The 15,984-nt window shown below is 34.9% G+C and overlaps 1 protein-coding gene across 1 annotated transcript in view; it reads right to left on the bottom strand.

Annotated features, from left to right (window-relative positions):
- DMXL2 (Dmx like 2) overlaps positions 1 to 15,984 on the bottom strand; it is a 132,121-nt gene that overhangs the window by 38,542 nt on the left and 77,595 nt on the right. The window contains 5 exon segments of the mRNA XM_032481200.1: positions 1,173 to 1,437; positions 2,744 to 2,909; positions 3,356 to 3,453; positions 6,263 to 6,432; positions 13,143 to 13,253. Coding sequence (XP_032337091.1) covers positions 1,173 to 1,437; positions 2,744 to 2,909; positions 3,356 to 3,453; positions 6,263 to 6,432; positions 13,143 to 13,253 — 810 coding nt within the window.

The following is a 15,984-nucleotide window of genomic DNA, read 5'->3' as shown; positions in this document are numbered from 1 at the left end:
TTACTGTGCCTAATTCTCAAATTAAACTTTATCACTGGTGTATGTGTATATAAAAAAACATAGTATATATAGGGTTTGGTACTATCCACGGCTTCAGTCATCCACTGGGGGTCTTGGAACATAATCCCTGTGGATAAGGGGGGACTTCTGTATTAAAATATTGTATTTCTTCTTTTTAAAGAAGAAAATAAAAATTGAGCCCCTTTATTCACGTAAGCTCTTTTAGCATTTAAAAGTAAGATATAATAAAAATGTAAGGCTAGAAAATTACAACTACAGAAAGTACAAAATGAAAAGTGAAAGCTTTTATCTCCCCACTCCTATTCCCAAAACGTAACCAGTGCCAGTATTTACCTTCCTGTCATTTGTTCCAGAAAGCAACAGAGGGAGCAGGAGGCCAGACACAGTATGTGTGCACACACGTGTAGATCTGAGCCACACGTATACACAAAACGCAAAAGGAATCATTACTGTTCTGTATCTTACTTTTTCCACGTAATAATACACCACATATTGACACATCAACCTGCCTCACTTTTCAATGGCAAACTGTTCCTATAGTATGGATGTATTATCATTTATTTAACTATTTTATTGATGAATACTTAGAATGTACCATATTTTAAATTACTACAAACAATGCTGATAGATATCCTCCAAATTATTTTTAAAATCTAAATTATCTGGTATAACTAAGAGTAGAGAAGGTTTGCCACACAAGAATAAAGTTTTTGCAGGAACATACGCTAAACCAGTATGTGGAACAGCCAAAATTAATACTTTTTTTAAAAAAACTGGCTATATGATACATGGAAAGAGCTGAATAATGTGGAAACATCCTATATGCTTCAGTTAAACATCTATGACATTAAATAGCATGGTAACTTTATACATCTTGATACACAGCTGTGACAGTAAAAACGTGTGTGAAGTCTTTAGTACTACTCAAAGTCCGATAACAAAAATGCTAGATTCAATTACAAATAAGAAGTGACTAAACCTTCGGCCACACAAGAAATTTTGATACTGATTTCTCAAAGTTGAAAAGTGAATCTGGTGGTGACTGGTTTTGTGTGTGTCTGAGTGTGTGTGTGTGTGTTATCTAAGTGAACATCAGTTTAGAAACTGTCTTCTTTTTAAAAAGATAAAGAGAAACCCACAAAATGTCCTACCTTGATGTTCATCATCCTCCTTTGGTGTTTGTTCCAACAACGTGTCCAACGCTCGGGTATAATCTTTCATTACCCAGTAGGCAAGACTACGCAGGAAGGGATCAGGATGTAACCGCCTGTAATCAAACCCTGAGCCATCCTTTTGGCAACCCAAAATCTTCTGATTGAGGATGGATATATAAGTGGATGAAGTCTCAAAATCAGATTCATATAAACGGGCAATAACCATGGCTAGCTGTATATCTTCCATTTTTTCAAGACATACCTGTAAGTTTAAATATGAAGAAATATTTATTTATTTAGAAATATGAAATGTCTCACTGATATCCTTAAACTATCTACCATTTATATTCTCACAGTGGAGGGAAGAGGTCCAGAGGTTGAGGCAGTGAACGGTAATTAAATGACTGCTTGACAGGAGATGAGGAATAGCAAGAAGATTAAGGAACTACAACTTCTTAGCTTCCAGCCTAGAAAGATCATTTATAAAATAAGCATAAAACAAAGTCTATCAACACCATCTCAGACTTAGATCAATTTAAATTAATAACATTTACTTTTTAAAGTAAATACCACTTAGAACATTTGAATTCATATATCAGTTCCTCTTAATTGCCAGATACATTTCCATATAAACATAATTATTACTACTGTAAAATAATCTTCTATTTACATAACAAATAACTTAAGACATAAAGCCACATACTCTATTTTTACTCTCTGCGTTTATATTCTCGTGTAACAACTCATCTTGAGAATTTGAGGTCATTCAGGCAATATGAGCATCTCTCAGTCAAGCAACATTTCTCTTCTTTGCCTGAGTATCTTCTAGGCTAAACTTTCCATTTCAAGATTATAAACATTTGTTATTTTAAAAAAATCACACACCTGATGTAATTTTGAAAATATGACTAATTCTAAACATAAAGTACTTTCATTTGTTTGGATGGTTCCTATTTCTTCTATCATGTATCATTTCCAATTCTATTTTCCCTCCACCTATTTGGATTGCTTATTGTAAGCATCCTAAAAGGAAGATCTCATAAATAAACAGAAATATTTGTAATTACTCTCTTAATCAGCTACCAGAATTATATCAAAAAAATGCAGAGTTTTACCTCTTCACATTCGTTTTCCAACATCTAAGACAACTACATTACAAAACAGCACAAAATGCAATTTCAGTTCATTATCTGTGATACAAGATATCACACTTGCCTGCCTACACCAGATATAGAGGTCGTATATAAATAGTTCAGGATTACAACTTGACCAGGAAGAAAATATTTATAAACCATTTTTGCCATTTTTTCATACATTTATACTTGAAATGTGTATGCTTATCTTGAAATGCAAAATTCTCTATATAAAATTTTTCATTTACATTTTTCACTCGAATTTATTTATAACTTAATTTATCACAGTGCAACTACTTAAGTTCAGTAACCTCTGCAGTTATTCTCTAGTCTTAATCCTTACAAACATATGACAAAAAATTATAATCTCCTCTTCAACCTTTACAGGATTTCAAGCTCTTATAAGCACTTCATAGCATGTTTTCTTATTTATACCTCAATGGCATCTTTCAGGGAACCAGCTAACAAGAAAAAAGCAGCAGACTGTTCAAAGCGTTGTTTCCCAAGTAAAGAGAAGGCATTTTTCAAAGCGGCTTTACGCCATCGATCTTCATTAAAGTTGTGGCTGAAAAATGTTGTCATTTTCTCATCATGCTGGGACCTGGGAACCAGAGCACACACATCAGTGGTTAAACCAAATTTAAAATATTTTGAATCCTTTACAGAATACAGGAAAATAGAAAATAAAAACCTCAAACACCCATTAAAAGAACAATAATAACTTTAGTGATAGGTATTGGTTATCAAGCTTCACTTCTTCTAATAAGGAGAAAACACAAAATATCTCATGTATACAAAGATAGGAAGCAAGAGCGTTTTTTACTTTCCAAAGTGCTTTTATCAACTTATTTTCAACAATATCCCACTCTTTAGGTTAAGCTGAAACGATACGGTGCCTATTTTTTGACAGATAAAAAAACCAAAGCACAAAAAAGGAAACTGATTTGATCAAGCTCATATTTCTAAACACTTTCAAAAGCATTACGTTTCTAAGTCACAGCACAATCTTCACTCCATTAAATCATATTAGGTGTTGAGACAGTTTACCTGAACAGACCCCACACTACGGCTTTCTTCTTCATTGAAAGGTAGAACAATGCAGCATCCAAGGCATCATTGTTCCTTTGAAAAGCAGCTTTGGCGACCTACATGGTAAATTAAAAATTATATTAAATTAACTATCTGATAAAAGAATCACCACAATTAATACTTCCCTGCTACTGCCATGGCTGACGGAAACTATGAAGATGGGGAGAGTTGACCCTACACCACAGTCTCCAGTAGCTTATAATACATGCTCCAGAGACAACCCTTTGCATACCAGTAATTATAATAAAAATAATAACAGCAACTAGTATTTATTGACTACTTACCACGAACAGGCACCAGTCTAAGTACCTTTTATTCATCTTATTGAATCACCACAATCCATGAGGTACCCTTATCCCCATTTGAGGCAACTAAGGCACAGAGACGTTAACTGAATTGCCTAAGGTCCCACAGTAAGGGGTGCAAAAGGGAGTAGAACCCAGGTAGTAATAAAACTGCCTAACATAGGAAACTAAATAAAGAATACAGAATATTTAATGAATGAGAACTTTATCTCGAAAATTAAGCATATTACATTTCTTAATGTTCTGTAAAGGTTAAACTGAGACTTCTGTGGTAGGTATATGTGATTTCACAAGTTAAGGCTCCCTCAACTAATACTGATATGACATCTGTGAATAAATATCTATTATACACATGCGTGCACACACACATTTTTAAAACTACAGAGAAAAAACAAATGTTCTAGTTTTTTTTAAAAAACATAATTTTGTTTAAAACATACTTTTATGGCATTTTTCAATCAAATTCTGACAATTCTGAAGGATTGACACACTCTTTCTGGCACATAATTAAAATAAAGAAGGCTGGAGTGCTGTTATTTGAAGGGCTTTCAAATTTTAGTTCTTAGAAATTTCATGAGAAAAGGTCTTAATGAGTACAGGGTTCTCCAACTTCCTTTGTGCCATATGACCAAAGTTGCTGAATTTATACAGAATCAATCAACTCAGTGTAAGCTGAAAAATTATTAAGCCCGTAACATTACTGTACGTAACCATATTGTTTTGAACACAGTACCATACAGACCATATATTTCTCAAAGATACTGAGATAACCACTACAAATCACTAAGTTGAGAGGCATAACAATAAAAAATAATCGATATTTTTTTAGCTCCCTGGCTTATGGTGGAGCAGGAAGCTTCCAAGGCATGGGAGAGAGGAGGAAAGGTAGCTAAAAATTAAATCACGAAAATGTTTCACTCTCAATGCTCCCTTATTTCTCTTCCCTTTTTTAGTATTTTCTCTGCCTTTGATCATTTAACTTAGTATCTCAACATTTAATAATTTTTACAGGAATTTTTATTCATCTTTAGTTAATCATTTATAATATATATCTCAAGGGGAATTTTTTTTACATGTCATTTTGATTCAATTTTAAGAGATAAATTACTTGTGGAAATACATCATATGTATATATCAGAAATACTCAATTATAATGATACAAACACATTGTTGACAAGAAACTAGAGACTTTGTAGGCAACACCCAAACATTTCTGATAAAATATGTCCTCTTTTCCCACTGCTTTGGGATATAAAAAAAAATTTAATGTAGATACTATGCTATTTATATGCTATAACAATTAACTTTCCCTACACCCTAGAAACTACATTTTTGATTGGTGTGAGGACAAATCCCTTCTTATATCTGTGCTTCTTTGGAGAAGGGAAATGCTGGCTGCCTTACATGTAGCAGGAAAACGATACTCCCACACTCACCTTTCAAACTGTGATCTGAGGACCATGAACCCCAGAATCACAGGATGCTAATGAAGATGAAGATGCCACAGCCCTAACATCCCCAACCTACGAAATGAAAACCTCTGGGAGTGGGCTGAGGGATATGTGTTTTTAACACATTTGCCAGGTGATTCTTCTGACCCTAAAATTTGAGAACTGCTGTTGCAGGGGAGTAACTTCATCCTGAGGGAAATGAATTCATACTCTACAATGGTATCCGTCAGTGTAGTTTCACTAATTGTATTTCTGGGAATTTCAATGGACTCCTAAAAGTAAACAACGAATGACAATTCCACGTTCCTAACCATGCAGAGTAGAAAGGGCACAGACTAAATCTAACACTTTTAAATGATGGGAGTTTGGGCTGGTTACCTAACCTCTCCAAGTCTTAGTTCCATCAGGTTAAAACAGAGATGGTAACATGTGGCTTATGAAAAGATTATATGAAATAATTTATGAAAAGCAATTAGCACCAAACCTGCTATACAAAAGCTGTTCAATAACAATTAGTTTCTGAAACACTGAAAGAATATTCAGCGTCCTACTAAAATTTTTTTTTTCTAAAGGGACTCTGCCAGAAAACTAACTCCAAAAATCCAACTTAAAATGTATTGCATGTTTCACTTGCTGTCATAGATGTTTTCTTCAAGTGCACACAAATCATAATTTTTTTATTGAATGGTATTTTAAATATGCAAAGGAAGTTTGCTATTTATTAACCTAGCCATGCAGAGAATCTTTTATATAAAAAGAATGCTTTTTCTATGTCGTGTATGTAGATGACAAGAACTTATGTCAACTTTCTAAATTCAGATGTTTATATTTTTGTAAACTAGGACACACCTCAACTAGTAGCAGAAAACATTGCTATTCTAGAAACATTATACACTCAGCATATATGGCAACAGACAATTAATATACTGCATGGATGTCTGATAAAAGTCAAGTTTTTGAAATCTCCAAAAATTTTTATTTAAGAAATTCTCAAGACTTCAGGATGTATATACTAACCCCCCCACTACAGGTTTCCTGGAAGACAGTATCTTCTATACTTTAAGAAAAGACTTTTTTAAAAACTTCAAAATCCAATGACTTAAAGTTACCTTTTCGATGCATCTTCTAAGAGTGTTAATATTCCTGACCCACCATCCTATCCCCATAGCTCTTAACTCAGACCACTGAGGGTCCCCTCTCTGAATTGCTGGAATCATATTAATCAGCTCTTCTTCGGCCTCAGAATGAAAAGCCCAGGCAAAATGACAAGTAGATACACCTAAATAAGAAATACAAAATAATAAGCTTCAGAACTAATAAAAAAATTTTTTCACATAGTCACATATTTATTCATTCAGCAAAAAATTTTCAAGCAGAAAAAAAAATGATGAAAGAATTTCATCATTCAGGATTTCATAGTATAAGATTCTAAATACAAGACCATTAAAAGGATACACAAATCCAAAATATCTTTTTCCCAAATGTATTTTCCTTTTCCCCCCACAAAAACAGACACACTGAAACTAAATCATTAGAAAGAAAGATATTTGAGTATCGAGCCACTCATATGTATGTACACACACCAAACTTATCAACAGTGAAAGCTCTGGTCCAGTTCAAATATCTTGGCCTGTGTACGTGGGTGCTGTTTGACAGTGCCACTTGCTTGCAGACCATGCTGCTTCAGTACTGGACACTGCTCTGGCCAAAGAGCTTCATATCACTTCAAAGCAAGCTCTAAACTTGAGAGTTCCCTCTACCTTCAGTGCCTTGGTTAAAAAGACTTTAAAACTCTTTTTGGTATATGGCAAACTCTTTCTTGTCACGGTAAAAGACTGACAGAGATCTACACTGTATTTAGAGGCAACAAAATGGGGTTCAGCAACACTCTCCATGAGTTTGTCCATAGTTGAACCACTGACAACACTTTACTCCACTTGGAGCAGGTGAAGAGGAAACATAAGAGAAGTGAACCACGTGGAGTGATGTCAGACAGTGGGAATGCTGCTGGGAAGAACCCAGCGCATCCCAGGACAGAAGCCAGGCTAGCTGAAGTAACCATCTAAATGAACCTTTTGGAAACAAAGAAATGTCTGAGGCCAATGTTCTGACAGTCACATTACAACACAGGACTCTCAGTGCTATAAGAACATCAATATTACCACATGTGATTTTTTTCATTAACAACTACTATATAGATTTCCCATATAGTTTAAAACTTTTCTAACAATTACTGCTTCCCAACAGTTCCTTTAGAAAGTATAAAAAACTATTACAACCATTTTGAATAATAATCTTAAATCTTTTAAATTCCCCATTGCTAACATTTATATACAATGTGTTTGAAATCTTATCACAAAATCGATGCAACATGTCTTAACTGTCACTATAAATTTAGGGGGAAAATGGAAAAAATTTAATAACATCAATTTGTATTTTTTCAGAATCTAAAAAGTAGATTCATTTTCTCACTATTTAAGTCTCTGATTTAAGAAAAAACTGCTACTTGAAATAATTACAAAAAAACTGATGCTTTGCTTTAGAAATTGCTATTACATGGCAATGCAAAATGCACTTTTGCTGATATGAAATTTTTATTATAAAATAACAATATAAAATATATTATATTCTAAACCCTTAAATGAATTTTTTTAAACTGAAGTATAGTTAGTTTACAATGTTGTGTCAATTTCTGGTGTACAGCACAATGTTTCAGCCATACAAGTGAAATTTTTTAATTGAAGTATAGTTGACTTACAATGTTGTGTTATGAAATTTGACTGATTAATTTTTGGCGTGATTAAAAGGAAACAAAAAAACAGACAGGCCTGTCAGGGGAATGCAGTTAAGAAAGAAGATTAAGAGAGCAGCGAATATTTGTAAACCTAACTATTAGAGGTGAAAAGGCATTAGGAAGAAGAAAAAAAAATAGGGGCACCAACAGGCATTTATTTTTACTTGCCTTCCAACGGCAGACTATTGTTTGTAATCAATCTCTGCTCTTCTCAGCTTGTCTATCTATATGCTAGCTACTTAAGTTTTTCCCTAAAAAATGTTCCCAGGACCATCACCTACAAGACCAGTCACTTTCCTCAGCTCCAGTGTTTTAACTATATCATAGGGAAAATGGAATTAGACAAAGCTTATAAATTTGAGGTGTTTTGGACCTCCCTAGACAATGTAGACAATTGTCATTAAGTGATTCAGTACCATCTGACCATCATTTAAATCTAAAATTTGAAAGAACTTTAAGATACCATTTTTAACCTTTTCCAAAAGGCACAGATCATTTAAAACAGTGAGTTGAGTTTTGGCATCATCAAACTTTTTTGGTTTTGGGAATGTAAATGAGCAGTCTTTCTGAAGGTAGCAACACTTATCAAGAGTTAAGAATTTTCAAGATACATGTACTCCAATGTTCATAGCAGCACTATTTGCAATAGCCAAGACATGGAAACAACCTAAATGTCCATCCACAGATAACTGGATAAAAAAGATATGGAATACTACTCAGCCATAAAAAGAACAAAATAATGCCATTTGCTGCAACATAGATGGACCTGGAGATCGTCATTCTAAGTGAAGCCAGAAAGAGAAAGAAAAATACCATATGATATTACTTATATGTGGAATCTAAAAAAAAAAAAAAAAAAAAAAAAAAGACACAAGTGAACTTATTTACAAAATAGAAACAGACTCACAGACATAGAAAACAAACTTACACTTACCAGGCGGGGAAGGAGGTAGGAAGGGATAAACTCAGGATTCAAGATTTACCGATACTTACTAGTATATATAAAATACATAAACAAGTTTCTGTATAGCACAGGGAACTGTATTCAATATCTTATAGTAACCAATAATGAAAAAGAATATGAAAATGAATATATGTATGAATATGTGACTGAAACATTGTGCTATACACCAGAAATTGACAACACTGTAAACTATACTTCAATAAAAAAATTTTACTCTCTTAAGAGTTAAGAATTCTCAAGCCCTTTGATTCAGTAATTTCACTACTAGAAAATTAATAGGAGGAAATAATCAGATATATAAACATTTTTATATGCAAGGTTATAAAGTCATTCATTAACAATGACAATTCAAATGGGAAAAAAATCTCAGCAAAAGTTATATTTTTAGAAAAAATAAAGGACTGGTTAGACGAAATATAGTTTTAAAAACATGACAGAATAGTAGACAGCAGTTTAGAATCATATTTTCAAAGAACAAGCCTTTGTCGGTTTCATCGTTTGCAAAAATTTTCTCCCATTCCGTACGTTGTCGTTTTGTTTTACTTATGGTTTCCTTTGCTGTGCAAAACCTTCTAAGTTTAATGAAGTCCCATTTGTTTATTCTTGCTTTTATTTCTATTGCTTGGGCAGATTGCCCTAGAACATTTTTGAGATGTATGTGAGATAATGTTTTGCCTGTTCTCCTCTAGGAGGTTTATTGTCTCTTGTCTTACGTTTAAGTCTTTGATCCATTTTGAGTTTACTTTTATGTATGGTGTACGGGAGTGTTCTAGCTTCATTGATTTACATGCTGCTGTCCAGTTTTCCCAACAGCATTTGCTGAAGAGACTGTCTTTATTCCATTGTGTATTTTTGCCTCCTTTGTCAAAGATTAGTTGACCAAAAGTTTGTGGGTTCATTTCTGGGCTCTCTATTCTGTTCCATTGGTCTATATGTCTGTTTTTGTACCAATAGCATGCTGTCTTGATGACTGTAGCTCTACAGTATTGTCTGAAGTCTGGGAGAATTATTCCTCCAGCCTCTTTCTTTTTCTTCAGTAATGCTTTGGCAATTCTAGGTCTTCTGTGGTTCCATACACATTTTATTATGGTTTGTTCTAGTTCTGTGAAATGTGTCCTGGGTAATTTGATAGGGATTGAAATAAATCTGTAGATTGCCGTGGGCAGTGTGACCATTTTAACAATATTGATTCTTCCAATCCAGGAGCATAGGATATCTTTTCATTTTTTTAAAGTCTTCTTAATTTCCTTCATCAATGGTTTATATTTTTCCATGTATAAGTCTTTCACCTCCTTGGTTAGATTTATTCCTAGGCATTTTATTACTTTGGGTGCTATTTTAAAGGGGATTGTTTCTTTACTTTCTTTTTCTGTTGATTCCTCATTAGTGTAAAGAAATGCAACTGACTTTTGAACGTTAATCTTGTAACCTGCTACCTTGCTGAATTCTTTGATTAGTGCTAGTAGTTTTTGTGTGGACTTTTTAGGGTTTTCTATATATAGTGGAGCAGTTATTGAGGGTAAAGGGTAAGTGCTATGCGTAAGAATAATAAACTATGAAGCCCAGTACTGTATACCCTACAACACTAAAGCATATTTTGTGGGGCTGTGTCCAGGATGCTGGTTTCAAAAGGAACACAGCCCAGTAAAAGCTGCACTGGACTGGGATTCTAATTCCAACTCTATTAATAAACAGCCATATATCTTGGGTAGGTCACTTTTAAAAAAAAAAATTTTTTGTTCTTTTTTTAGGGAAGGGGGAGGGTAATTAGGTTTATTTATTTATTTAATGGAGGCACTGAGGATTGAACCCAGGACCTCGTGCATGCTAAGCACATATTCTACCACTGAGCTGTACACTCCCCTCCTAGACAGGTCACTTTAAACACTATAGTTTTGATTTTTTTTAACATTTTTTATTGATTTATAATCATTTTACAATGTTGTGTCAAATTCCAGTGTTCAGCACAATTTTTCAGTCATTCATGGACATATACACACTCATTGTCACATTTTTTTCTCTGTGAGTTATCATAACATTTTGTGTATATTTCCCTGTGCTATACAGTGTAATCTTGTTTATCTATTCTACAATTTTGAAATCCCAGTCTATCCCTTCCCACCCTCCACCCCCCTGGCAACCACAAGTCTGTATTCTCTGTCTGAGTCTATTTCTGTCCTGTATTTATGCTTTGTTTTTGTTTGTTTGTTTGTTTGTTTTTGTTTTTGTTTTTTAGATTCCAAATATGAGCAATCTCATAGGATGGTATTTTTCTTTCTCTTTCTGGCTTACTTCACTTAGAATGACATTCTCCAGGAGCATCCATGTTGCTGCAAATGGCATTATGTTGTTGGTTTTTATGGCTGAGTAGTATTCCATTGTATAAATATACCACTTCTTCTTTATCCAGTCACCTGTTGATGGACATTTAGGCTGTTTCCATGTTTTGGCTATTGTAAATAGTGCTGCTATGAACATTGGGGTGCAGGTGTCTTTTTGAAGTAGGGTTCCTTCTGGATACAAGCCCAGGAGTGGGATTCCTGGGTCATACAGTAAGTCTATTCCTAGTCTTTTGAGGAATCTCCACACTGTTTTCCATAGTGGCTGCACCAAACTGCATTCCCACCAGCAGTGTAGGAGGGTTCCCTTTTCTTCACAGCCTCTCCAGCATTTGTCACTTGTGGATTTTTGAATGACGGCCATTCTGACTGGTGTGAGGTGATACCTCATTGTAGTTCTGATTTGCATTTCTCTGATAATTAGTGATATTGAGCATTTTTTCATGTGCTTTTTGATCATTTGTATGTCTTCCTTGGAGAACTGCTTGTTTAGGTCTTCTGCCCATTTTTGGATTGGGTTGTTTATTTTTTTCTTATTGAGTCGTATGAGCTGCTTATATATTGTGGAGATCAAGCCTTTGTTGGTTTCACTTGCAAAAATTTTCTCCCATTCCGTAGGTTGTCGTTTTGTTTTACTTATGGTTTCCTTTGCTGTGCAGAAGCTTGTAAGTTTCATTAGGTCCCATTTGTTTATTCTTGCTTTTATTTCTTCTAGGAGAAAATTTTTGAAATGTATGTCAGATAATGTTTTGCCTATGTTTTCCTCTAGGAGGTTTATTGTATCTTGTCTTATGTTTAAGTCTTTAATCCATTTTGAGTTTATTTTTGTGTATGGTGTAAGGGAGTGTTCTAGCTTCATTGTTTTACATGCTGCTGTCCAGTTTTCCCAACACCATTTGCTGAAGAGACTGTCTTTATTCCATTGTATATTCTTGCCTCCTTTGTCGAAGATGAGATGACATGTTACTATATATAGAAAACCCTAAAAGGTCCACACAAAAGCTACTAGAGCTGATTGAAGAATTCAGCAAGGTAGCAGGTTACAAAATTAATGTTCAAAAATCAGTTGCATTTCTTTACACTAACGATAAATCAACCGAAAAAGAAAGTAAAGAAACAATCCCCTTTAAAATAGCACCCAAAGTAATAAAATATCTGGGAATAAATCTAACCAAGGAGGTGAAAGAATTATACACAGAAAACTATAAACCATTGATGAAGGAAATTAAAGAAGACTTTAAAAAATGGAAAGATATTCCATGCTCTTGGATTGGAAGAATCAATATTGTTAAAATGGTCACACTGCCCAAGGCAATCTACAGATTTAATGCAATCCCTATCAAATTACCCAGGACATATTTCACAGAACTAGAATAAATCATAATATAGTTTTGATTTTTTAACCTATAAGTTAGGGGGCTGATGTAAAGCTATATATCTCAAATCAGGGTTCGTGGCAGTGTGCTAGAGGTATGCCAGTCCACTGGGGGACCATACGGCAGACAGTCCTGAAACATCAGCTTTACTTATGAGTAAGTAATTTGGAACATAATGCTTCTGTTAAAAACAAACACAGTAATGCACAGGGCCAAATTTACATAAGTTTTAAAAAAGACGTCACAGAAATTCAGGGCCACTATGGGTTACAACCTCAACTGTACTGAGTTTACTCCTAAACTACTATGACTTTAGTGAGTAAAGCCTGAGAAATTGAGACAAACAGAGCTGAATGACATATAGGAAAAATGTAAGTGGGTACTAATATGCGACAGGAAGATCTTAAGGCTACCGCCAGGTACGCATATAACAACATACCTAACGCTGACACACAAATACAGACACACCAACCACTTCAGTAAGAAATAAAAGCTGCACAAAGGCTCACACCATACCTTGATGAAGTAGCTGTACTCGGTACAAAGGAGGCAGCGATGTCAAAAGGCACGTGTGCAAGCGCATCGCTAGTAAGTACCGTAAACCACACTCGTCCAATGTGTCTCTTCCTGCAAAGTAAAGAGAAAATGTGCTTAAGGAAAGAGGAATGCAACACGTCACAAAGCGATAAAAAGTTAGAAAATAAACATTCAACTCAGCAATAATAATTTACACAAAGTATGTAAGATATTTTTGAGTGTCTTCTGTTGTGAACACTTCAATATCTTTATTTAAAAATACCTCTACAAAAAGCACATGTAAATACTAAAACTGCCAAATGAAAAATGACTGGGAAAAATATAATTACCTATTAGTACAGGTAACAATAGTACTTAGAGCTATTCTTAATAAAGGAAAAGGGAAGAAATCCTGAAATGCAATAAAAAATACATTAACGATAGTAAGTTGGGTGTAATTTTAAAAAATATTTCCCATGCAAATTCAGATGAGATTTAAAGACAGGAATTACATAACTAAAATAAAATTATGTATTATATAATTAAACAGGTAATATTTTCTAGGTTGGTTAGCCCAACTGAAATACAGCACTATCAAAGATTTGAAATGGGATTCCCCAGGCTAGTGTTACCAAGTTAAGGTTCAACTATAACCTTGATTCCACAAATTTACTCTTATTCAAACGTTGAGCAGAGGTATGAAAGTGTGGCAAGTTTACTCAAAATTATAGCCGCTGCTGGATAACAGCAACGGAAAAGTACTAACAACACCTAGCCCAGTAACTGCCACTTAGGAAATACTCAGGGTATTGAATCAAATATTTTCTGGAAGAAAATAAAATGTTTTAAACTGTCAAAGTTCAAGTTCCAGCTCTATTTCCCATTAGCATATTTGTCAGTCCACTCGTTCATTTATTCATTCAACAAGCTAAGCACCTGCTACACCGCAGGTGTAATTCAGGTACTGGGGATTTGGCAGGGAATAGAGCAAAGTCCTTACTCTTGGGGCGCTTACATCTCAGGAGACAGAGACAGACAAGAAACAAAGAAATAAAGTGTCTAGGGGAAATTAATGCTACGTATGGAGAGAAATAAAGCAGGATTGAGAGAAAGGGGGTGCTGGAGTAAGAGGCTTCCATTTTATATAGTGTGGCCAGGAAAGAACTTTCAGTAAGATGAAATTTGAGGAGGGAAGGGAATGAGGCTCTGGAAGAAGAGCCTTTTGTGCACAGGAAACAGTACGTGCAAAGACACTGCGACAGGAATGCGCCCAGTGTGTTTGTGGGACAGCAACGAAGCCAATGCAATAGAGCAGAAGTAAACTCAGATCACGCAGGGCCCTGTGGATCACTTAAGGATCTGGCTTTTGCTCTAAAGTAAAATGGGAAGCCACCAGTGTATGCTGAGCAGAGGAGAGACTTAATGTGATCTTGTTTTAAAATAATCACGGATTCCTCTGTCAAGAACAGACTGAGGTAACAGGAATGAAACAGTTCAGGAGACTTTGCCAATAACCAGGCAGGGTGTGACAGCGACTTGGACCAGAGTGGTAACAGGGGAGGTGATGAGAAATGATTGGATCTGCGACATGGTAGAACCGACAGCATCTGTCAATGCACTGGAGATGGGGCATGAGAGAAGGCAGAATCAGGAATATCTCTAAGCTGTCTCATCTGAACAAATGGAAGAATCCATTTACTGAGAATGCATTTACTGAGGTGTGCAACTATTTAATCTCTGAGCTTCAGTTTCCCACCTGTGAGATGGAGACATTCATTCCCCCCGATCTACCTCACGAAAGTTCACTGTGACCAGGATGAGCCATTTTTCTACTGCCTCATCAAGGATACAGCTTTGTATCAGAAAATTTAAACTATTTTTCACAGAATGTGGCATACCTAATGTCCAAGGGTAAAAACTCTAATATATATAAAGTTTGCAATAAAGGCTTAAGGCTATTGGGGGGAGAATCTTGCTCTATAGCACACAACGTCATAATGATTCTAAATTTTTTTTTAATTAACATGCTTGAAAAATAAGTTAAAGGCAAAACCCTCTAAAGGTCACTAGTTATTGTGACCTATGGAAGAGAAAATTTTGGAGCTATATTATAAGGACATAAACTTATGTGAAGAGATACATTCCAGGTAGCTTGGAATCTTGTGAAATAATTAAAAGAGCACAAAGGCTTGGAGGCAATGATTTATCCACATAGGAACCCCAGTTCTGCCACTTACTACCTGTGTGATCTTATATGTCACTTTATCTCCCTAAGGATCAGTGTCTTCACCTATAAAATTAAGCATAATAATAGCTATCTACTAGAGGGTTGTTATAATAATTAAATATGATAAAGTACATAAAGCACTTGGCACAGAGCACCCGTTCACTGCTCCACAATATTTACTGAATGAATGAGTGCTCAGTCACCTTTCGTTTCCTTAGCTAATGCCATCATTTAGCATCGACACCATTACCTTCAACTCTCTGCATAAAAAAGAATGGAATCTAATTTCAGGAGGCAGCCAAATTTTTTCTGGTTACAGAATGTATTAAGCAAGACCCACATTATATTAAAATGCATGAAAACCTCTTTCTCAAGAGAACTTTTGGAGAAAATTAGGCAATTATAAAAAGTCATTTATAACTAGAAATGGGAAGATGAACAAGTTGAGTCCACGGGGTCCTTAAAAGCCTCATGGGTCAATAGTAAAATTAACAAATGGGCCATCACCATCTTAAGTAAAATAAAAATAAACCATAGGAATCAATATGGGGGGGGAAAAAAAAGACTATATATCCAAAATCACACGAAGGTTTCAGTGTACAAAGTCACGTGAGG

Source organism: Camelus ferus, chromosome 6 (genome assembly GCF_009834535.1).
Source record: "Camelus ferus isolate YT-003-E chromosome 6, BCGSAC_Cfer_1.0, whole genome shotgun sequence".
In the NCBI taxonomy this organism is placed as follows: Eukaryota; Metazoa; Chordata; class Mammalia; order Artiodactyla; family Camelidae; genus Camelus; species Camelus ferus.
This window is presented reverse-complemented; position numbering and strand designations above follow the sequence as displayed.